The 25,321-nt window shown below is 40.3% G+C and overlaps 1 protein-coding gene across 1 annotated transcript in view; it reads left to right on the top strand.

Moving 5' to 3' along the window:
* The window catches only part of CLTRN (collectrin, amino acid transport regulator), a 34,088-nt gene extending 9,784 nt beyond the window's left edge, over nucleotides 1-24,304 (top strand). Inside the window, exons 4-6 of the mRNA XM_004612210.2 lie at nucleotides 9,489-9,602; nucleotides 15,359-15,553; nucleotides 24,148-24,304. Of these exons, the coding sequence (XP_004612267.1) occupies nucleotides 9,489-9,602; nucleotides 15,359-15,553; nucleotides 24,148-24,304 (466 nt within the window). The remainder of the gene's footprint in view (nucleotides 1-9,488; nucleotides 9,603-15,358; nucleotides 15,554-24,147) is intronic.
* Nucleotides 24,305-25,321: the final 1,017 nt, after the last annotated feature.

Genomic DNA, 25,321 nt, shown 5'->3' with positions numbered 1-25,321 from the left:
TGGAAGGTGGGCTGCAGCTTCATGTGAGGGCCCAGAGAGGTCACTTTGTGAGTAGTCTGGGCATTCCCAGGTCCCGAAGACCTACTGGAGGTGGCTGCACCCCAAGCTACCTTTGAGGCATAGTGGAGGAGTGCAACTCCACTGGTCATGCACCCCAAAGCAGAGCAAGAGGCAGGGAGGAGGAGCAGAGCAGCGGTAGGGAGACCCCAGAACACTCCATGGCAGAGAAACGCTCCCCTTCACCCCCACCAGACACACCTTCAGCTCAGAGGCAGGAGCTAGTCTGCCCCAGGACAGAGAGAGGAGCTCTGACAGGAAGAAGGAGTCTCAGACAGCCCGGCCACGCTAAAGCACTTTGCCTTTTCCCGGGCTTCTGTCTTCTGCCCACTCCCTTGCTATCCTTTCGGTGAACAGGAGTGAAGCTGGGCACAGGGGGCTGCTGCTGGGGCTTAGTGGACCAAGAGCAGGGACAGTGGCAGATGGGCTGCCACTCGGGAGTGTGCTGCTGGAAGGAGACACTGTGTTCCAGACAGGGAACTGCTTTAAAGAGTTTGGGTTGGACTGGCTTCAACTCACGGGTGAGAAAGCACCCCATGGGTTCCTAGGGCTGCTCACTGGGGACTGGCAGGAAAGAGCTGGGGTCTCCCACAAGCCCCAACAGGAGGACCGTCACTCTCTGTTCTCTGTGCTCCCCTGAGTTGTGGTTGAACTGCACTGCCATGGCTGGACCCACAGATGCATTCACCTCTACCGAACACTGTTATGAGTAAGGGCCTCTCCTGAAGACTGTTATGATTGAGGGCCTACGTGAGCGTGATGGACCAGCTGTAGCATGGAGGCCATGACCATGAGTGTCCTAAGTGAGGAGTTGTCTGGGATTCCCCTGTGCTCTTCCACAGTTGGAGGCTGTTGGAGATGCATGGCCCAGAACAAACTGAAAACGCAGGGCTCCTTGCTCAAAACCTACTTAGCATTTCATGAGGGCAAAAGCAGAGCATTAAACTCGAGGGTAGGACGCTCTCAATGGCAGGGGTCTGTGACTTCACAGGTTTTATGCTTGAGAAGCTGGCCCTGGCAGAAACTAACTATAGATTACATTACTGAAAACAAGACAATTCTTCTGAATTAATTAGTTACAAATCCTGATACTAAGTGTATATTTTCTCATTTGGTGGTATTGTTTCTGAAATCGAAGCAGAAGATGAATGAAAAAGGGTAATTTCTAGAAGGTCCTAGTTTTTAAAGTCTGTTTACTTGAGATTTTCATGGGATTCCAACTGCCCTTGCCAGTTTAACCTTTCAATTTTTTTCTAAGAAGATTTGGATTGGATATTTCCTAACTGCTTCACAGGAATTTTTCAAATTGAAATAAGTTTGATATATAACATTGTGTAAGTTTGAATTGTTCAGCATGTTGATACATTTTTACAGGTATATATAATACTGTCATACTAAGATGAGCATGATAGCATAGCTAACACCTCTATCATCTAACATAATAATCATTCATTTTGTGCTGTGAACATGCTAGATCTTGTCTGTATGATGTTTATAATACAGGATTGTTTTCTATAATCACTATAATTTGCCTTAGATTGCCAGGATTTCTATATCTATGCTGCAAGTGATATGGGGGGTGATAAATACTGAAAGTTATTTCAAAGGAAGCTCAACATGCAGTTCAGTCTGTTTCCCCAGTTTATGTGAGCATGTTTTCAGGATAATCAGTCCATTTGCAGGAGAGGTAGACTCCAAACCCCAGAGTATTCTCTTTGCGTTAAGGTAGCAGATTTCTTCCTCCGCCTGATTATTCCAGGATAAGCCCTGTGATCTAAGAGGGAAAGCATGCTGCTGTATCCAGGGTAAGGGGATTAACAGTCTTGTGCTTGTAACACACAGCCCAGCTCCTATTTAGTTCTTTTGATTCCAGAAACAAGAGCCCATTCTTACCACCCTGGGATGCAGTTGGCCTGTTTGGTGCCATTGATGAGAAATCCTGTGGAGCCACGTCTTAGAGAATTACCTTCAGACCCGGCTTCCCACACTTGAGAGAAGGAGTGGGCACTTGTAGCTCTTGCTGCTCTATGTAAAGAAGCTACTAGTGTGTACATTCAAACCAGTTCTTGGTAGAAACAGTGGGTCAAAACAATTTATGATGTGTATGATAAATTCCATCAGACTAATATAGATGTATCACTTAATAACTGAAGATATTCTATTATGCTAACAGAATTTGTTTATTACATAAATTCTTTGTTTAAAAGAAGTGTTTAGTGCTTTGGTTGATTAATTTTTAATTATGTACAAATATTTGAGGATGTTTAGTCTAGTCACATTTGGAAGTTAGATGATGGAAGAAGTGACATGCTGTACATAGTTTGTAATTGATGTCATTTTTATCCATTTGTTGTTAAATGCATTCCCTACATATATCAGTACAGTATTAATTTTACTTCCTATTTATCATCCATCTCCTTATATTTAAATTTTCTCCTGGTTATCTCATCTAAGCTATACTCAGGTGTCTACATATACCAGCACTTTCAGTGTTATAAAGGTTTCTGAATACTTATGATAGGCAAAAAAAAGATTGGGGGTGTCGTAATCTCCCTATTATCTTTCCTTGTTTCACATTACAGTCATGTCTTGGAATAATTTTCACTTTGTCTCTTGGGATAATTAAAAAGCAGTAAGTAGAATCCACGGATATAATTGCTCCATTAATTAACGCATTCATCTATGTACTCATTTCACAATCACTGAACACCACATGGACCACACTTCCAGAATTCAGTGCTGATTCACACAGGGATAATTGAGGCTTTGCCCTCATGTCCCAGAGCCCAGAGAAGATGATTGTGAAAATACTGTGCACAAATGACTGTGCTTAACACCCTGACTCTGAAGCTGGGTTTGTGCTCAGTGGGCACAGGAAAGGTCCCCACCTCCCATCACTCTCTCTTCTCCCACCACTGCCCCTTGGAAGACACTCCCCTGGTACGGTGATGAGGTGGCAGACCAACTAGTCCCCCACTGCCTGAGTTTGATCTCTTGCTGGGCTTTAGCTTCCTCCTGAGGGAGCAGCCAGAGCATCACATGTTTCCAAAGCAGCCTCCTAAGAGCAGGAAGCCCCGGCCTCCTGTATGCCTCGGAATTAGACATTGTCCCTGCCAGCTGTGTCCAGAGCAGGGCTGCACCATCCTCCTGGTCCTCCCCCAACAGCCTCCTTACTTTAAGGAGTGGGTTACTTGTATTAAATGTAACTGTCTTTATCTTCATGAAATAGTAATATGTCTTAAATGTTTAAAAACGTACATTAGGTAGTAATTTTTATTAGCATCAGCATTCTACCCCCCACTGCTTATTGGTAAGTTATTTAATCCAAGGCCAAGAGGTGTCCATTGTTGGTACTGTCTGTTTCTCGTTTTGTCTGTATTGTACAGATGAGGGAGACCATGTGACATTCCTTTTTTCTCTGACTTATATTGCCTAGCATGGTGACCTCCAGGTCCACCCATACTGCAGTGAAGTGCACGATTTCATTTTAGGCTGCATCAGATCCCATTGTGTGTATATGACACAGCTTCGTTATTCATTCGCTTGAACGTCCTTGAACATTTGGGTTGCTTCTACATCCTGGCTGCTGTGCTAAGCGTTTCAGTGAACGCAGGGGTGCATAAATGATTTTGAAGTAATGATTTTGTATTTTGGAGGTAGATGCCAAGAAGTAGAATTTTAAAAAAATCACCCTGACTCTTTTTTCTCAACATGTTCAGCACAAGGGAACATTTCGACTTGCTTAAATCATTAGACTTCATTTTCTTTGCAGAAGCAGCACAAAGGAGGGATAATCGGTGTTTTTCTGCTGAAGAACACTCTGACCTGGAGAAAAAATTAGCCTCATTCCCTCCTCCCCCTTAACTGAGATGCAATCATGGAGAAATGCTGGTAACAGTGCTTCTTAAAAGAAACTAGCCTGGTGCCAGGGAGCTATCCAGAGAAATGTGAGCCGTGTTCAAACAGTATAAGAATTGGCAGCCAGATCCATAGTACAGCAGGTAGGGTGCTTACCTTCCATGTGGCTGACCGAGGTCCAATTCCCAGCACCCCATATTTTCTCCTGAGCCCACCAGGAGTGATCCATGAACTCAGAGCCAGAAGTGATTCCTGAGCACTTTGGGCTGTGGCCCCAAATGAGGGAATCAGAATTTAAGAAAATTTCATGTAGTTATAATGAAAGCCCTCATGCTGATGGATACCAGGCCCTCCTGTCTGAATATAACTTTTTCTTAGTTTGAGAGGCCATTTGTATCCCTTCTGAGGAAGCAAGTCAGGACTGTTTATGAATCCACTGCCTTGTCTTACTCTTCTAGACCATCTCCTGAGCCTATGGCGGTGGTGGGTGAGTCAGAATAACTGCTTGCTCCTGTCTTTGTATTACATAAATCTATCAGTGTGTGATCTTATTGGAAAAATATGTATTTCCAGAAGTGTTGCTTAGAGAGAACCTGGGCAGCAATGGATCTCAAGGGACAGCCTTCTGTCCACCCACCACTCCCAAAGATATTTGGGGCTGTCTGGCCAGACTTTTCTTTCAGGATTAGTTTTGCTACTATCATGTGGTCTGCAGAGAGTCCAGGGATGGTGTCTATACCTGTGAAAGAATAGACAAGTCAGAATTCTCCAGCAGCCACTGTTGAGAGGACTGAGGGTGAGGAAAAGTGTGCTGGATTCTGCACTCATATCCCCAGTGACATATTAAATAGCACCTATTGTTATAGCCAAATCAAGACATAAACATTATCTGGATGGTACTAGATGACATTTCCCAGATTTCCTTTCTTTACCTTTTCCTGCTCCAGAATCTACTCCTCCAGGTTGTGACACTTTCTGCATCTTCCTTGGTTTCTTCTGCCTTTGTGTATCACCTTCTGCCCTTTTGAAGAGACGGGTGTATTTCTCACATGGCTGTGGGGCTGACCCACCATACTCAGAGAGCCTTTGGAAATGGGAGTGTGCTTTGAGGTTCTGTCTGTGCCTGGAATGTTGTTGCAGTGAGAGAATGGAGATGAGAGTAACTGTGGGCTTTCTGGCCAAGGACTGCCCCAAGTTCAGGGGCTTTCCCACTCTGATTGCCAGCACTGGCCTCAGTGACATCCCCAAGCTCCTCCTGGTAAGTGGCAGAGAGTGAGATGCTCTGTGTCAAGCCCAGGGACTGGGAGGTAGGAAACTACCATATATTGCTGCGCTTTAGCACTTGAGCCCAAGGGTCCTATCAGCTAGTCCCTGTGCCCATGGAGATTATTGGGTTCTGTTGTTCAGCACCAACTAAAAACATTTTGAATTCTGTATTTCTGAGTAGGTATGAACTTTATTTATATGTCTGAGTGTTCTGTTTATTGCACACACATTCCTATGCAGTGGCAACAGTGATTGCATGTAAAGAAGTTGCATTCATAGAAGAGTGAGTGTGGTTCCACTGTGATGGGGACAGGCCAGGGTTCGGGGCCACCCTTGTGTCAGTGGATTTGCTTACACCCTCCTGCTCTGGCATCAGTTTCCCTTAGAGCATCTGTGCCCAGCTGGTGCAGTGGCCATTTCCCACTTTATCTCCTGCCTCCCCTCTTAGGAAGCAAACTGAGTGGGAGAAGGGACATTACTTTAGTGTCAGCATCCTCTCTGACTCTAAAGGGGAGAGCCGTGAAATTTGTGTTAACGCTATTGAAAGTGGTTTTTGATGAAATGTCCATATGAGTTCCTATCTGATTTCTGCTTTCCTCTGTGATTCCAGAAATATTCCTCACTATTAGCTTAATTTCTCATAGTGGTACCTGCTTCCCAGACAGCCACTTCCCATCCTGACTCTGGAATTCTCGTTTGTGACATTTACCTTTTGAAAGAATGTGTGACTCTGGGTGAGGCCTGTGTACCTTGCACTGATCTTGTCCTGGAGTGGTCCTTTGGCAGCATTTAGTGACTCATTCGTTGTCAGACCTGAAGCAGTTGCCATGGAAGCTGTTTAAGATCCTCCCAGCCTTTCTTTCACAGAGAAAATCTGCACAAGATCCCCATCACTGAGCAGCCTTCTTTGCTTTAAGGTGTGGGATACAGTCCCTGGCTGAATATACTCTGTTTGCCTGATGTGTTTGGCTCTTGATGGACGTGTAGCTTTTTTGCTATTCTGACAGAGTACTCGAAGAATGTCTGTGTGCGTTGTGTGTGTGTGTGTGGAGGGGGAGCATACTCTGCTGTGTAGGGAACTCTAAATGCTATCCCACAGTTGCTGGGCTCATTGGTACCCCTGATTCAGAGCATGGCCTGGAACTCCAGTTCTCTCCATCCCATCTAGCCTAGCTATTATTTTTATTTTAACTACTGACAACTGTTTCCAAGAAGTATATTAATTTATATATTGTGTTTTCTGGGCGGGGTTCATAACGTAGAGGCCAGGGGTATGCTCCTACACTGTCTTCACTGTGTTCAGTCTCTGGCACCGTGTATTTCCCGGAACCCAAGAGTATAGACCTAGAGCCCCCTGCAAGACAGAGTAGTCTTTGGTGGTTCACAGTACCATGGGCCCAAGTGGTGTTGTATCCTAATCAAGCACTGATCCCTCTCTCCTGGTTGGCCAAGTATTGCTGGAAGTGGGCCTCTAGCTCTGGCAGTCTCCCCTGCCCCCCAGTGCTTTTCCTAATGATCAGTGAGACCAAATTTCATGTATATCCCAACTCACAGTATCCTACAGAACCAGGGGGAAATGTTTTTGCCCAAAATGCCCCATTGTTTTGCCCAAAATGCACCAGGGTTCGGGACACCAAGCTCGATGGTTTCTGCCAGCAGAGGGCACTGTCCCTCAATGGTTCTCCATGCTTTTTCCTAAAACTGCAGTGCTGAGGTCATCACACAGCCAGAAAATCTGGCTCTAAATGTTAATTGTATCAAAGTGAAGGAAAACGAGTTGCATACTCCATCCAGCATATACATATTGAAGAAAAAGATGGCAACAGAGTCAATTTATTGTTATAACAACTTGATGCCTTTATTTGATCTGCCAGGAAGTGGGCTGAGGTGTGCAGTACAAGCCCTAGTTGGTGACATCCACACTAGGTCTAAGTCTGGTCTCGAAGAGGATGGAGATGAGGGTCTGGGGTCTTGGCACACCTTTTTCTGGCTGCTCGAATGCGACTACAGGTGTCAGCATTCTGTGTTATTGTAGAGTCAAGGTTCAAGGAAATCGGAGACTGGAGACTGTGACAACGCCCTGGGCTATCTCAGCATGAGGGCTAGCCCAGGTCTTCTCTTCTCGGGCCGTACTAGTAAAACAGGTAGTCTTTAGAGGCCAGGCCTGGGAAAAGCCTTTGGGACATCTTTATTTTTCACTGCTGGTTGGAACTCAGATGGTTGGGACTCAGGATTCAGTGGCCGTTTCTCGTCCTCTGTACTTGAAATCCCTCTGTGTCCTGTGAACTTCCTTTTTCTTTTCGGTTAATGTCAATGACCTTCTGTTCATTCTCCTGAGCACAGATTTTCTGGTTCTCTGGGCAGAGAGTGTCTTCTCTGGATGTATCTCTGCGAACAGGAGGAGCAGTTCTCTGGGTTACCAGGCTCTGGGAGTTGCGTGGTGGCACACAGCCCCATCCTGGGCTTCAGGACCTGCTGGAGTTTTCCAGTGCCGTCACCTCCAGGGAGGTGTGGAGGAAAGGCTGGCCAAATAAGGGGTTCCACTGCACTCTATTGTGGCTGAGGCTGCATTTTATGGGACGTAGGGTTGGGGGTGGGTGGCTCTGAACTCTGAGTTGCAAGCTCCTGGGGATGGCTAGACACTGGGCTGGGTCTAAAGGGTAAAAATGTGGGTCTGGCCTGAACGGATTAGTACTGCTGGCTCAGGGGCAGCAGTGTGCTCTTGGGTGGCATTTGTGTACCTGTTGAGATACTGCCCAGCTGTCTGCCAAGGGTAGCTGCCCATGATCGCAGTCTGCCGCATGCACTCCCAGGTGTTGCAGAAGTCTACAAATGGTTACGGTGACAGGTGACGGTGGGTGGCCAGGACAGCTCGGTGGCCCAGGTGCAGCATGCAAGTCTTAGCTTTTGTGGCAGGGGTCCCACATGCAGCAGGCCAGAGGCCGGGAGACCCAAAAGTCCTGAGTCCCTAGCTCCCTGGCAACAAGGGAATAGAGAATGCTATGGTCCTCAGTGATTTCAGGCACGGAGTTCTATGTGCCGGGCCTTAGAACTCAACATTTAAAGGGGAAAAGTAGAAAGATTTCACTAGTCCTGAAGAATGACAGATAATGGTCTGAAGGAGTTCTCTTTCTCTGTTGTCAAACTAAAGCACTATGTCCTGTGTACAGAAATGCACAATGCATTCATTTCATTAGGCAAAGGATGTGTTTTCAAGTTTTTAAAAATTATTGTTATATAATTTTTGTCAGTTTTCTTCTTGTGGAAATAGTGAAAGGCATTCACTGTGTGTGTTTTAGCACCAACAATGTTTATTTCGTATAGTTTCCTATAATTTCCAGTGTTCCTTTATTAATAGTTATATTGTGTTCACTGCAGAACACTGTGCCATTTCTTCCTTGCCATTTCTATCGGCAATCTAAGTATACAGAGTTGAATGAGACATATTCTTTATAACTTAAATATGGCTGACTGCAGCATGTATTGAAAGACTACTGATAAATTTAGTATAATATTTTGTTTGGAAGCTTGTTACCGCACAGGTCCCCAAATTTGTAGGTCCTGGAGGGACATCAATGCTGGCTAATAGCAACTATTGGATCAAGAGTGCACAACAGACTTAGGTGGATCTGAGAGGTGGAAGGCTGAATAAGGAACACGTTAAGGTGCTTGATGAAGGAGAACAGAATTTTGTTGTTCAGAGAGAGACCAAGCAGTGTGGTCTCAGCTAATAGGTCAGAGCCGAAGAGGTTCATAATGTACTCCATTGTCTTATTGAGTCTTTTTTGATAGATTTCTTACTTAAGAGATGACCTACAATAATTTCTCACATGTAGCTCACATGTAGCTAAAACTCTGATTTATTTATTTTCAGTAATAATGCATTGCCACACTTTGTAAGTTTCAGGTGTACATTATTGAAAATAAACATGTGTGACTCCTTTGTCCCTATTTATCCTCTCCTTCCCTCTTCCCCTCAAGTAATTGGTTTTATATACTCAAATAGGTTATTATTACTTTATTTAGTTCATCTGTTTGTTTTCTCTGAAAATCAAAAATTAGTAAGAGCACACAGTGTTTTTCCTTTCTCTGTCTTATTTCACTTTGCATAATCCTCCTTAGGTTTATCCATGTTGTTGCAAATGGCAGAATTTAATCTTTATACTCCAGTGTTATTATCATCTTAAGACGGACAATGTAAAGAAGAATGTGGTATATATACAAAATGGAATACTATTCGTCTATAATAAAGATTAAATGCCATTGATGTTTTCTTATAATTTATTTTTCCTTGTCATCATCTACAGCATTTTCCAGGTACTTTTGTGCAATGTAACCCAGCGGGTGTCATTCTGGTTTGTGGTTACAGACCCTACGAAAAATCACACACTTCCTGCTGTTGAAGTACAGGAAGCCATAAGGTAAATGAAAAATATTACTTCTGCTAGTAAATCACTTGTTGATCAATTAAAGTGTTTCAAAATTTTTTGAAAAATTCTATCTCCACTTCACAGTAATTCACTTAAGATGTTCAAAAAGTTATTTTTTGTTAGTTTGCTTTGGAGATTAGTGAAGATCAGTGATTACAATCCAGGTGCAATTTTGCCTCCAAGGAGACATTTGGTAATATTTGGGGACACATTTTATTCTCACAACTAAGGGGAGGTTTGCCACCAATACTGAGTAGGCAGAAGTTGAGGATCCTACACAGCACAGAACAGCACCTTGAAACAAAGAACTGTTCTATCCCAAATGTCAATTGTGCTATATTTGAAAAATCTGGATTTAAGTTTTGTCAAGTGTGTTTACTGCATTCTTCAAGATGCCCATCATGACACTATTGTATGACCAGTCAGCATGTGGATTCTGGAATCAGAGGCTTTGTTTTTTTGTTTTTTTGTTTTTTTGCTTTTTGGGTCACACCCGGCAATGCACAGGGGTCATTCTTGGCTCATGCACTCAGGAATTACCCCTGGCGGTGCTCAGGGGACCATATGGGATGCTGGGATTTGAACCCGGGTCGGCCGCGTGCAAGGCAAACACCCTACCCGCTGTGCTATCACTTCAGCCCCCAACTTTGGGTTTTAATTCTAGTATTTCCTCATGCTATTTCAAGACACGAAAAATTACCTTCTTTTCTGTTAATTTTACCATCTGTAAAAATAGGAATAATCAGGCTACTTATCTCTGAGTTGTTGAGAAGATTGAGTTAATAAATGTAAAGTATTGGGGCTGGAGAAATAGTGCAGCAGGGAAGGCATTTGCCTTAAATGCGGCTGACCCAGGTTCTATCCCCGGCATCCTATATGGTCCCTTGAGCACTGCCAGGAGTGATTCCTGAGTGGAGATCCAGGAGTAACCCCTGAGCATCACCAGGTGTGACCCAGAAGGTAATAAAAATAAAAAGTAAAGTATTTGAGAAGAAAGTCACACTTTTTACTTTTATTTAAAGACTTAAAAAAGGATTCCAATTTGTTGGACTTCTAAGGACTTACCTTCTTTAGTCAGTCTATAATTTTTAAAAACTATTTTATTTAAGCACTGAGATAGACCCTTACAAATCTGTTTATGATTGTATTTCAGTCATACAGTTTTCTAACACCCATCTCTCCACCAGTGTACATTTCCCAGCACTAGTATCTCCAGGTTCCCTATCATCAGCCCTCACCCCCTACCACCTGCCTGCCTTTATGGCAGTCACTTTTCTTCTTTCTCTCTCTCTCTTGCTTGCTCGCTCACTCATTCTCTCTCCTCTTCTGGACATTGTGATTGGCAATATTGATTTTGAAAGGTTATCAAGAAAATCCCTTTACCTACTTTTAACCCTCAGACCCTGTCCAGAGTGATCATTCCTGGCTATTATTGTCATATTAGTCTCTTCTCTATCCTACCTACCCTCAGCCCCCAAGCACTTGTGGTTAGTTCCAACTATTGATCAGTGCTCCTAGCCCCTCTTTTTCGTGGTCATGGGTATTATTCTCCTACTATATATTTTTTTATATTCCACAAAGGAATGCTGTCATATCTATATCATTCTATATTCTATGTCCCTCTCCTTCTGACTCATATCACTCAGCATGATATGCTCCATGTCCATCCAGTTATAGGCAAACTTCATGACTTCATATTTTTTTAACAGCTGCATAGGATCCCATTGTGTAGATGTGCATAATTTCTTTATCCATTTGTCTGTTCTTGGGCACTCAGGTTGTTCTCAGATTCTGGCTATGGTGAATAGTGCTACAATGAACATAGGAGTGTAGATAGTGTTTCTGCTGTGTGTTTTTGGACCCCCGGGTATATTCCCAGAAGTGGTATTGTTGGGTCAAATGGGAGCTCAATTTCCAGTTTTTTGAGAAACGTCCATATTGTTTTCCAAAAAAGGCTGGAATTACCACCAGCAATGAAGGAGAATCCCGTTCTCCCCACATACACACTAATGCTGGTTACTTTTTTTTTAATTAATTTATTTTTAATTAGAGAATCACCGTGAGGGTACAGTTACAGATTTATACACTTTTGTGCTTATACTTCCCTCATACAAAGTTTGGGAACCCATCCCTTCACCAGTGCCCATTCTCCACCACCCGTAAACCCAGTGTCCCTCCCACCCTCCCCAATCCCATCTCCCCCCCACCCCACCCTGCCACTGTGGCAAGGCATTCCCTTCTGTTTTCTCTCTCTAATTAGCTGTTGTGGTTTGCAATAAAGGTGTTGAGTGGCCGCTGTGCTCAGTCTCTAGCCCTCATTCAATTGCTGGTTACTTTTGTTATTTTGGATGAGTGCCAGTCTCTGTGGTGTGAGATGAAATCTCATTGTTGTTTTGATCTGCATCTCCCTGATGATGAGCATTTTTTCATGTGCTTTCAGGCCATTCAAATTTTTTCTTTGAGAAACTTTCTGTTCTCATCACCCTGAAAGAAAAAAAGCATCCAATCCCAATCTATCATTTTTAATCTTTAAAAGATATCACTCTATTTTTAAGGCCTGTACACATTAACAATAAATGTTATAAAATATTTAATATAAAATTATTGAGGTAACCAGTAAGAGACTAACTTCTGCACAGGATATTTCAAGGAACTATGCATATAGAAGAATTGAGTAATTTGGGACAGAAAGATGACTCAAAGGGATGGATCACATGCTTTACATGTAGGAGGACCATATTTAGTCCCCAGTACTGCACGGCTTTCCAAGTACTGAAGTGGGAGTAACTTCAATAACTTCCAGGTGTGATCCCCCAAAATAAAGCAAAAGGAATGATGTTATTCATTTATGAATACCCCTTGGGCAGTACTCAATTGTGTTCCATCAAGCATAAATCACTTATATTTTTGTATACAGGAATCATTTATATTACGTTTTCTACAGCCTACAGATCTGTAAAATAACTCAAAGACCATAAAAGTTGATAACTGTCCAAAATATCAGTATGTCAATAATATTTTTTCCATTGAAAGTTTTGCAAAGTTTTTTCTGTCAGTTATTTCATTGTGATCATAACAAACTTTTAAAAGCAAAATGCACTGTTTACATCAAAGACACAGAAGATGCAAATTGTTTCTGTTTCGATGAGTGGGCACTTCATGTGTGTCACACCTTCAAACCAAATACATGATGTTGGGCAAAGGCATATTGGAAGAGCAAGTTCAATTAAAAATGAAACAAAGGACTTACAAGTTCCTGAAATACATGTTATTCTCTTTAGCCAGGAATAGTATCTGCTGAAAACTCATTCTCTGTAAATTATTAACATTCAAGATAATGAGTATATGATCAAATGCCAAAGGTTTTTGTGTGAACAATCATCCATTTCTCTTGCTGAAGCAACAACTGTTGAGAAGAGTCTTTGGGGTGAAGGTCGAGGATGTAGATGAATATGTTCACCACAAAATATCTATTTCAAAGTTCTTAATAGGAGAAACTACTTAGGGATGGGAATGACCAAGATAATGAGAATATATGTAAGGGAATTAATGGGTGGACTCAACAGGATAAAGAAAATAATTGTACAATTACAAATAGTTGCAATGAAAGAAACAATACCAAGAGGTAATAATAGAGTGAAAAAAGGGCAGCAGATAGAAGTTAAGTCGTAAGAATTTCAAGACTGAAAGTCTGTGTGGTTGGGCATTTATAAATAATCATTCTTCAGCGTTGATATTTATTTTCTAGAGATCTTTTATAGTATCTGGGTGCTGGTCTTTTCAGCGTCTCAATCTGTTGCCATGGACTATAGGTCTGTGCTGTCCAATACAAAGCTACCAGTCACATGTGACTTTAGAGCTCTTGAAATATGTTACTTCCAAACCATTTATTTTCTGAGTGTAAAGTACATGCTGTATTTCAAAGACTCAATACAAAATAAACACGAACCAACTCAATATTGATTTATGTAGAAATTCTTTCCTGTTGGTTTATTGGGCAAAATAATACATTTTCAAATCCATTTCATCTGTTTCTTTTAACTTTTTTTAATGAAGCTCCTAAAAATAGGAAGTCACCCAGGAGGCTCATGTCATGGTTGGTTCTGTTTTCCAGTGCCACTCTAGAGGCAGATGAAGTGTCTTTGCCTACTCTGCTTTCAATAAAGGCCATCTGTCCCCTGAGCACCCCCAGGAGTGATCCCTGAGTGCATAGCCAGGTGTAAGCCCCAAGCTGGGTGTGGCCCAAACAACAAAAACACAGCAGCAACAAAATGGGGCCTAGTGATATATTAGTGGGTAAGGTGCTTGCCTTATTTGTAGCTGACCTGGGTTCAATCTCAGCACCCCGTATGGTCCCATGAGCCCCGCCAGGAGTGATCCTTAGCACAGAGCCAGGATTGATCCCTGAGCCCAGAGCCAGGAGTAAGCTCTGAGCACAGCTGGGTGTGACCCCCAGACAAACAAACACAAGCCACATACATATTAATAAAGCCCATCTGATTTCTCCACAGAATTTCCTCTCCACATTTAAATTTCCAACTAGAAATTCACTTCTTTATCTTTGATACATATACAAAATGGAATACTATGTAGCTGTTAGGAAAGATGAAGTAATGAAATTTGCTTATAAGTGGATGGCCATGGAGAGTATCATACTAAGTGAAATGAGTCAGAAAGACAGGGACAGACATAGAAGGACTGCACTCATTTATAGAATATAAAATAACATAATATGAGACTAACACCCAAGGACAGTAGACACAAGGGCCAGGAATATTGCTCCATAGTTGGAAGCCTGCCTCATGAGCTGGGGGAGAAGGCAGCTGGAATAGAGAAGGGATCACTAAGTCAGTGATGGTTGGAGGAATCATTCGGGATGGGAGATGTGTGCTGAAAGTAGATAAAGGACCAAGTGTGATAGCCTCTCAGTATCTATATTGCAAAACATAATACCCAAAAGTAAAGCGAGAGAGAGTTATGGGGGAAATTGTCTGCTATAGAGGCAAAGGGAGGACTGGAATGGGAGGGGGATTACTGGGGACATTGTGGTGGAAAATGTGCACTGGTGGAGGGATGGGTGTTCGATCATTGTATGACTGAAACTCAAACATGAAAACTTTGTAACTGTTTCTCAAGGTGATTCAATTGAAATAAAAGAAATTCACTTCTTTGATTTCAGTCAAATAGAACTTTGCTATTAAATCCTCCCTGCTACCACCATCAAGCTTAATTTGATCATATAGAATATTTTGTAGATCTTGGAACAGATCATACTATACCATACTATATCTCCACTCCTGTGCTCACTACACACCTTGGTCTGAAAAAAACTGATTATCACCCAAATCATCTAAAGAGTTGTTTTCTTAGGAAAACATCCCTGACATTATTGCCATTCTACCCAGCCTCTTTCATGGAACATTTGGCATGTTCATTCATTCTGTGATTGTGGAATACTGATCTGTCCTCGTAAAGACGGGAAAGTCTTTGGTATTTTTTATTTACTCTGTATCTCCAGCAACAGCAGAGTAATGCATTGATTGGCAAACACCTCTCTGGCAGCCAAAATTGCATTTTCCAAAATAAAACCACAATATGATTTGCCCTCTTCAGACTTTCCAATCAACCTGAAGTCTCTTGCTAGGAGGAGGAGCTCTTTAGAAAATCGTTATAATCATGGAAGGATAGGGTTGTATCTTCTGTTTTTAATGTTTTTTTTCTTGTTTTTGATTATCATTATATTTTAGCAAGAATAGGAACCGGATCAACAATGCCTTCCTTTTGAATGACCAAACTCTGGAATTTTTGAAAATTCCTTCCACTCTTGCACCACCCGTTGAGCCATCTGTACCTGTCTGGATTATTATATTTGGTGTGGTATTTTGCGTCGTTACAATTGCCATTGTGCTATTGGTTATATTAGGAATTCAGCAACGAAGAAGGTAAGATATTTAAAGCAACTGATTTAAAGAATATTATCCAATTTCTTCATGACTTAGAAGAGCATTCTAAATTTCTCCCTAGCTGAAGAAAATCTAAAACTTTTAACAAAAAACTGGGTGATTTTCAAAATGCTAGTTTTCTAGGTACCCTTTGGATTCCAATGCCCCTTGCTTAACTGTGGTCTTTCTGTTGCTATATCTGTATTCTATATCATCTAAATGTTTTATATCCAGAATTGAATTTAATACCTGTGTTAGGATTTTCTAAGCTGAATGTACCGAGGTAAGCAATTTTTTGAGTAGGTATTTAATACTTTGTAGTTATTCAATTCTAAATACCAGTAATTACACAGTTCTTCAAATGCCTCCCACCTGAGCTTGCATTTTCTTGGCCCTGTGCTGCAATCTTCTCCTATATACGTTCACACTGTTTTATGTATACTCACTCATTTTTTATTGCCTAGAATATCATACACAACTGTTCCTTGAAGTGGCCTTTGAACCAGTTCTTCGGCATTACTCACCTGAAACATCTCTTTAAAATGTAGAATCCTTGACTTCCCACAGATCCTGTTAGGCGTTGAAGGGGATACATTTTAACAAATATCCAAGTTTTTATAATTTTGTTAATTTCAGAGCCTGCCAGTTTACTACATGTATGAATTCTCACTCCTTGTTCACTTACCTAGATTCTGACAGCACCTGCAGGCGTCAGTGTCAAAATTATTGCTATTATCTTGGGAGAAAATGTCATGGCAGTGGGAAGGTTCCCAAGGGCAGAAGAGGAGACAGGATTTTTCAGCTTGATGAAAGGAGAAAATGATTTTGTTTTTAAGTCCTTTCATCCAGAGGCAAAATTGAGAAAGTCATTGACTCTTCATTAGGCACTTTGATGTTTCCAAACCTTTCTTTCTGATACTAAGGAAGAGTAATTCTAATAGTGGGAATCTTGGGGACATGCATTGGTTTTCAAAAGCACATATGGATGTGTTTGCATTCAACTAAAATATTCTCTTGAGGTTTACCCATTTGCACTATGTTTTATCCTAGTTGTTAACATGAAGTAATAACTTTGTTTTCAATATTTAAATTAAATATTTAGTTATTTAAAGATGATTTTTTCTTTGTTTTTACAATGATGTGGTTTGCACTCTTTTGATTGTGGTTCTCATTGGGGTCCCATATTTTGTTGTGTTGATCCCATATTTATTAGTGGTGTCCATTGGGGACACACACTTTTTAAATTTTTTTTAAATTTTATTGAATCACCATGAGATAGTTACAAGCTTTCATGTTTGGGTTACAATCTCACAATGATCACACACCCATCCCTCCACCAGTGCACATTCCCCACCACCAATATCCCGGGTATACCCTCCCTTTCCCACCCTCCCCTGGCTCTAAGGCAGACAATGTTCCCCATACTCTCTCTCTGCTTTGGGCATTATAGCTTGCATCACAGACACTGAGAGGTCATCATGTTTGGTCCATTATCTACTTTCGGCATGTATCTGCCATCCCAACTGGTTCCTCCACCCATCATTTTCTTAGGGGACACACACTTTTACTGTGCTCACACATACTCCAGTGTTGTGCACTGGAGATTATACATTTCCATGTGGGAATGGGGATAACAAACACTGGTGCCACCAGGACCACACCAGTATTGGTGTATGAGGCAATGTTGGGAATGGAACTTGCAAGTTTATGCCTGCAAGGCAGGCAGGCAGCCTACCACTGAACTAGCTCCTGTCCCAAGAAAGCAATAATTTTAAATACCAAGCTTTATCATTTTTTACACAAATGGAAGGTGAAATTCCATAAGCTCAATGTGATTTATGTCTAGTCCCAAATTAAACCGTGTACTTGCTTGTTTTTCTTGATGTATTTCATTGGTGCATTCATCAGATGACATGTAACGCAAAGAGACTTGGTACAAGTTATTTTGTTAAGACTATTAAGGAATGTAATCATATAATATTTGAAATGACTAGATTCGATATTTTAAAGTTTTGTGTTGATCTTAAAATGCTGTGATTCTATTTATTTTCCCATTAATATGATATAGTACCGAAATCTAAAGAATGGACTCTGGAGCTAGATGATATATCCAAAGTATTTGACTTCTAGATTCTGATCTTATGAATATCAGGAAGCATAGGAATGAACTACCAGGGAAACCAAACTTGGGTTAATCGAGTGATTGATTGAAAAAAACAATGAACTCATTGTGATAGAAAGGGTTAATGCAGTAGTCTGCTTAGAGTGGTGCCTGGCACACAGAGAGCACTCAATAACTGTTAGCTGTTACTATTATTTTATTATCCTGCCATTTGCTGGTCTTTTAGTTTGTGCTGGGATCAGCTAGCTCTTTCCTTCTGAGCAGGTTCTACAGTAACATAATAATTGGGTGTGTGGCATCATAATCTGTTGCCTGGGAAAAGTGAGGTTGTCACAACCTTAAATTCACAAATTCATTTCATGTTCAAACTAGGAAAACAGATTGGCTGATCTCTTGTGTAAGCTTGGAGAGTATAATGAGCAAATATCATCAGGAAAATTAGGAAAATTCTCTGATGATAAGTAGATTTGTTGTGTTTTAGGTTTGATGCAATCTGGGAATGGTTTCGTTTAGCAAAGTGTTACTTTAGAGGTGAGGAAAGGGTGCGGTCTGAGGTGGACAGTGCACTGTATTGTGGTGAAAGTCCTTTCTAATTCTGGAAAAATAGGAGTTGCTCTAAAGGCCCTTTAGACTTGAAAATGATAGTCAAAGAAATATTTGACAATCTAATCCATACATTAGATAATGAACATAGTGTATATGGTACAAAATATTAAACTTAGAAGCCCAGAGAGATCACCATACTGCTTCTATCAAGATAGAAGCAGAATGGCAATGCTTCTTAAGATATGTAATTAAAACTTAATGTTGAGGGACCAGGGAAATATCTCAATGGACTGGAGCAAATATTTTACATGCAGGAACCCTAGGTTTTATCCCTGGTATTACATGGTCCTCCAGACACCACCTGGAACCCAAACTAGCTAAACTCAAATGCCAGCTGTACCTTTTAGCTGAATAAGCTTAGTCAAATCTAATTTTCATAGATCTGCTTTCCCATCTGTAATAGATTATATCTCTGTTTCCATGAGGATCAGATGAGATGCATGTATATAAAGTATCTAGGTATGCTATGTTTTAAATAAAAGGCAAATAATATCCAAGATCAGTTTAACCTATTCCTGTTATTAGGTACTACTGGGAAAGAATATCTTTTACATGCATATATCATTACTATACTATATAAAACCATCCAGTTCAAGGGCTCATTGCTTCGAATTTTATTAATATCACCTATTCGAAAAGGTAAATTATCATATAAAGACTATTGGTTATTGTAACAGTGAGCTAGTTAGTCAGTTCTAAAGTTTTGTTTATAACATTCTCTAATTTTATATTAAGTATAGGTATTTCTGAATATTTAAGTAAGCTCTTGCAAGCCTGTAGAGGCTAGCTTCAGCACACCACTACTGAAGTAAATGCTACCTTCTTGTGAAATGATCTGATGAGGTTGCTTTTCTATTGCCACCTTTGTTGAGAGTAGCATTTTGTGGAAATGAGAGATGTGTTGAAAGAAAATTGCTGGAAAAATCTTTTAAAAAAAACTTTGAGGCAGCAGTTAGAGAACTGGGTAGGTGGGTGGCAACTCAGGTCAACTGCATATACTCCACAATGATGTGTATTCCATATTTGTCTGGCCCCAGCACAGAAGTTTCAGTTTTCTGGTCAGGACGAGGATGCTAGTGATGATGGTTGATGGTGATGATGATAGTGATAGTGGATACTGATGACGATGATGGCTAAGATGGTGCTGGTGATGTGATAATGGCAATGATGATGAAGTTGATAATGTGTGTTTTAGTGGAAAGAATACTTGACCTATCCTCTTGGTCTGGTGGACTGCTGCTGGCATTTATTAGTGAGTGTCCTTGAGAAAGTTACATGTACGGAAAATGAGTCATCCCGTTGCTCATCGATTTGTTCGAGTGGGCACCAGTAACGTCTCTCATTGAGAGACTTATTGTTACTGTTTTTGGCAATGAGGATAACAATATTTTATTAAATAGTTTTAGTGATGAGAAGAAAAAACTACAGAATACACATAAGTAATTTATACACTGGAAATGCTTTCTCAGTGTAAGTTACTAGCATCACTATCAAAACGTATCTACAAAGGATGATTAAATATAACCTGGGACTTAAAAAATGCTATAAAAGGCGATTCACAGATATAGCACAATATCAGACTTATAATTATTTTCATAGTAGAATAAAACAATACATAGTCGAATTGTTTTATGAATACAGTGTGTAGTAGACTGTAATAATGTTAATAATGTTATGGTCTTAGAAAGGTACCTTAGGGGCTGGAGTGATAGCACAGTGGGTAGGGTGTTTGCCTTGCACGCGGCCGATCCGGGTTCAATTCCCAGCATCCCATATGGTCCCCTGAGCACTACCAGGGGTAATTCCTGAGTGCAGAGCCAGGAGTAACCCCTGTGCATTGCCAGGTATGACCCAAAAAGAAAAAAAAAAAAGAAAGGTACCTTAAAGAAAATCTTAAGTCGTCACTCTAGAAGCCAAGACCTAAAGAGGTTAAAAATAATTAATTTCCTTAAAATCCACGCATTTTTTTAAATTTATTTATTTTTAATTAGAGAATCACCGTGAGGGTACAGTTACAGATTTATATACTTTTGTGCTTATACTTCCCTCATACAAAGTTTGGGAACCCATCCCTTCACCAGTGCCCATTCTCCACCACCCGTAAACCCAGTGTCCCTCCCACCCTCCCCAATCCCATCTCCCCCCCACCCCACCCTGCCACTGTGGCAAGGCATTCCCTTCTGTTTTCTCTCTCTAATTAGCTGTTGTGGTTTGCAATAAAGGTGTTGAGTGGCCGCTGTGCTCAGTCTCTAGCCCTCATTCAGCCTGCAACTCCCTTCCCCCACATGGCCTTCGACTACAATGTAGTTGGTGATCGCTTCTCTGAGTTGACCTTTCCCCGGAACGTGAGGCCAGCCTCGAAGCCATGGAGTCAACCTCCTGGTACTTATTTCTACAGTTCTTGGGTGTTAGTCTCCCACTCTGTTATTCTATATACCATAGATGAGTGCAATCTTTCTATGTCTGTCTCTCTCTTTCTGACTCATTTCACTCAGCATGAAACTTTTCATGCCCATCCACTTAACTACAAAATTCTTGACCTCCTTTTTTCTAACAGCTGCATAGTATTCCATTGTATAGATGTACCAAAGTTTCCTCAACCAGTCATCCGTTCTGGGGCATTCGGGTTTTTTCCAGATTCTGGCTATTGTAAACAGTGCTGCGAAAATCCACGCATTTTGTTAAAGGAACTATAGTACAAATCTTGGAAGAGACAGATAATGTGAATGATCTTAAACTACAAGGTTCTTTACCTACAAGATTGGTACAAAATCACGTCAAAGACTTAGGACATAGCATCCTAGCTAATATTCAAAGTTGAGCAGAGTCATTAGTAAATATATTTGCTTTATTTCTGGTTGTATTTATACTCTCATGAGTAAACAGAAATATATTTGGAGTTCTACGACTTCTGTTATTCGCACTCCACCGACATTTACTGTACTGAGATGTCAGATTCTTATAAAATATTAATTTAAATCTTAATTAAATGCAATCTTTAAAATAGAAGTGTAAATTAAATTGGAAATACAACTTATAATTGTTTTTATTTACTGTTCTTAAATGTATATACTCAATATGTATTTTGAGTGATGCCTGGGTATAAAAAATTCTAGATCAACTCCTTTCACTTCTTATTCCATTTTTGAAAGAAAAATCAGGCAACATATTTGAGACTGAGACTGAAAACCAGGTATAATAATAAAATATGAGTAACATTTGGGGATGAAATGATTTACACAAGGCATCTAGTTTTGTTTATGCCTGTAATAGATCTTATTTGTTAATACGATCACATGGCAGATAGAAAGTGACTGCCTGTGGTCCATGGTTAGAAAGGTATGGTACTAGTACACATGGATCCAGATGGATTTGATTCTAAAGACCATCAGTCTCACTGTTATAATGTCCTCTGAAACAACTCCAGGCACAGTATAATTCCCTAGGATTATATGTAATGATTGTTAGGATAGTCCCAACTCTCCAGTAATTGATTTTGTCCTGTTTTAAAATCATATTTGTGTGTCATATTCTTTTTGGCTATTCTGGTGCCTTGATCTTCTTGGAGGGAGATAGAAAGTTCTTTCTGGCTTCAGCTACCACTTTATCTTAGGCAAGTCCCATTCCTAAACAAACCTAGCTCTGAGGGCCAACTGATACCTTTCCTCTTTTGCCCTTCAAAATTCATGAACCTATTCACTTCCCAGGCTCTTAGAAGGCAGTTTCATGTACTTTAGTCATTTACTCCCATCCTCTTCATGAACCATTTATCATCGCAGGAAGTGAAGTCATTAAAACTCAGTTTTATTTCTCAGGAAAATGAAAAAATGTTTTAAGCAGAACACCAAATTAGAGTGACCCAGAGATATAGCTAAGGTTTATTGTTCTTAGAGCAATGCAGATGCAGTGAATCAGTTTATTACCGTATACACATGAAGTGTGGCAAAGGGCTGTGTTACTGTTAAATAAACTTTGAGCCCCTTATCATATCCACTAGCCCACAAGTAACTGACACAGCAGTTTGTGAAGCCTGGCAATGCCAAGACTGAACAACCGAAAGAATAATATACACCTAATTTGCTGCTCATACAGATTTGATAAATTTCTACAGAGATCTCCCTTGCAATAATTTTAATTGAAAAATCCTTCTTTTAAGGAGAAACTTATTCATTTGCTCTTTTCTTTTTTAGTTCTTCCTCATCATTTTGTGATATAATGATAGACTATTTCTACTCTGTGGCTGGGGGTAGGAATGTGGGCAGGAATTCCCTGCAGTGATCTGTGTGTCTCAGCTTTCTGTGGTTTTCTTCTAACTCCATAAGAAACTGTTCTTTAACTGAAGAAAATGGAAAATGTATATTGACCATATATACATACATATCTGCTCGGATCGGGACTGGGCCTCTTCTGCCCAGATTTCCCATTTTCCAGTAGCTAGACGGTCACAACCAGGGACCTCCCCCGGCGCTGTGTAGTCCCACCAACGGTCAACACCCAGAGACTTAAAACCAAGCTCCCGGAAGCGCACAGCATCTTATAGCCTACTTCTCCCTCTGGGAAAACCTGGCAAGCAAACCGAGAGTTTCCTGCCCACATGGGAGAGCCTCACAAACTCCCCATGGTGTATTCATAAGCCAAAACCAGTAACAATGCTGGGATCTCATTCCTCTGACCCTGAAAGAGCCTCCGATGCGGCATTGTTGGGAAGGACGAGTAGAGAGAAGCTTCTAAAATCTCAGGGCTTGGACGAATGGAAACATTACTGAGACCACTTCGAGAAATTTGACGATCAACGGGATGATGATGATGATGATGATGATATAGGCCATCATTATTTCTAAAATTATTATTGCATTGCCACCTATTTCAGAATGTTTTGTTCACGAGGATTTTTGTAATATGGGGTTGCATACTTATATACACAGGATTCAGGTTAATAGTTAACTGTTCAAGCTATTTATTATTATAGATAATTATTATTTACTCCCAGACCACTGAGGAATGATGGGGGATATGCGAGAGTTATATATTTTTGGATGATAATGTGTAAGCACAGGTTACTACAGATAACCTTCCTACTAGGGCATTATCCATGCCAAAATATTCTTTTCTCTTTCTCATGACCTTTCCTTCCTTCCTTCCTTCCTTCCTTCCTTCCTTCCTTCCTTCCTTCCTTCCTTCCTTCCTTCCTTCCTTCCTTCCTTCCTTCTTTCCTTCCTTCCTTCCTTCCTTCCTTCCTTCCTTCCTTCCTTCCTTCCTTCCTTCCTTCCTTCCTTCCTTCCTTCCTTCCTTCCTTTCTTCCTTCCTCCCTTCCTTCCTCCCTTCCTATTTGTCCATTAATCTATCCATTAATCATTGATTTATCATACAACAAGCCAGCCATTGACCTCTATTCATTGATCAGGTCATTTATCTGTCTAGCTAACCATCCACCCATGTATCTCTTCATTCAATTCTAAGCACATCATTGCTTACTTTGTGTTGAGCCAAGGTTAGCTATTTCAAAAATTATCTTTAAATTTGGATTTTGTGACAAGCCCCTCATGAAAGAGTCAGGTAAAAATTTTTGACATGGGTAGGGTGGTTGGTAAAGGACACAGAATTTTGCATATATATATCATATATATTTAGTGTACCAAATAAAATATATTTTTCTTATTGTTGTATATTATCATCTCTGACTTCTTATCTTGATAGTGTCTTTTCACCTCATCAGTGCTTTATAATCTTTGAAATATTTTTGAAAATATAGTTTCATCAATTATTTCATCATTCTAAGGTTCCTCTTCCCTTTTCTTTGCTCGTGTCTATACAAGAAGACTATGAATTCTCCTCTTAGTTCACAGTCATTTTTATGTGCTTTTAGGAAGAATAGAGAATCATCTGAAGTGGATGACACCGAAGATAAGTGTGAAAACACAGCCACAATTGAAAATGGCATCTCTTGCGACCCACTGGATATGAAGGGAGGGAACATTAATGATGCTTTCGTGACAGAGGATGAGCGGCTCACCCCTCTCTGAAGAGCTGCTGGTTTTCCTTTTCCAAGAAACTCAACACTTGTTTCTGTGCAATTGCTAAGTATCACAAATTATCTTGGGAAGATTATATAGGTTGTTTCATCATTCTTCTTTTGTAAGAAAATTTTAATGCATACAAGTGAAAGGAAATCAATTATACTTATGAAAACCATGGAATCATAGGTGTTGGCTAAGAATATTTTAAAATATTTTTTAAAAACACAGTCTATTAAGTGTAGTCACATATTACTTATAATTATTGATTTTGAAATGTCCTAGTATTTAGGCATTTCTATAAATAAGGTCAAGTCGCTGAAAATTTAATATGTACACATATATATTTAAGAACTTAAGGAAAATATTTTTCCTGTGAATAATGCCCATAACTGAAAATGGACTCTTGCTTTTGTATCACGCTGTATCCAAGTAAGCAAGAATAAAAACCAAGTTTTGTAAATGGAATTGATAAAACTGGGAGTGTTTATACACAAGGTGAAATTTGATCTGGTTTTCAGGCCAACAATTGCTTATGTATTTTCTCACTATTAGTTTCTAATAGAACATCTTTATTTTTGGACTGTTTCTGTGATTTGTAAAAATTAACTCTATGTTAATAAAGTGATAATTATCTCTTTTTGATTGTGTGACTGATTGTGGTCTGAGATCTATTTTCTCTCTCTGGAGCATAGCAAGCGTAACTTCTATTAGTTATACTTAACCTGAGAAGTGAATGATTTTTTTGTTGTGTGTGTCCTTGCTTGAAAATACCTTATAGTGTTTAGTCTTGATTTTGCTACTAGATAGGTCATGCATCATTCAAAACCCTAATAATAATTGTACATTTATTAGTCAAAAGTTAACAATCACACACTGCAGTCACCTAGTTCAGGTTTTAGCAATAGTCTCTAACTCACCCTCTTACCTCAAGTGTTGTCTAGATACAGATTCTAACATGGGTAGCTGGATGCAGTTTTATTGGGTAATATTCTCATGAGATACATGTGTAGGAAGTGAGGATGG

The sequence above is a fragment of the Sorex araneus genome, chromosome X (assembly GCF_027595985.1).
Source record: "Sorex araneus isolate mSorAra2 chromosome X, mSorAra2.pri, whole genome shotgun sequence".
Lineage (NCBI taxonomy): Eukaryota > Metazoa > Chordata > Mammalia > Eulipotyphla > Soricidae > Sorex > Sorex araneus.
The sequence above is the reverse complement of the archived record's forward strand: the minus strand, read 5'-3'. Positions and strand labels throughout refer to the sequence as shown.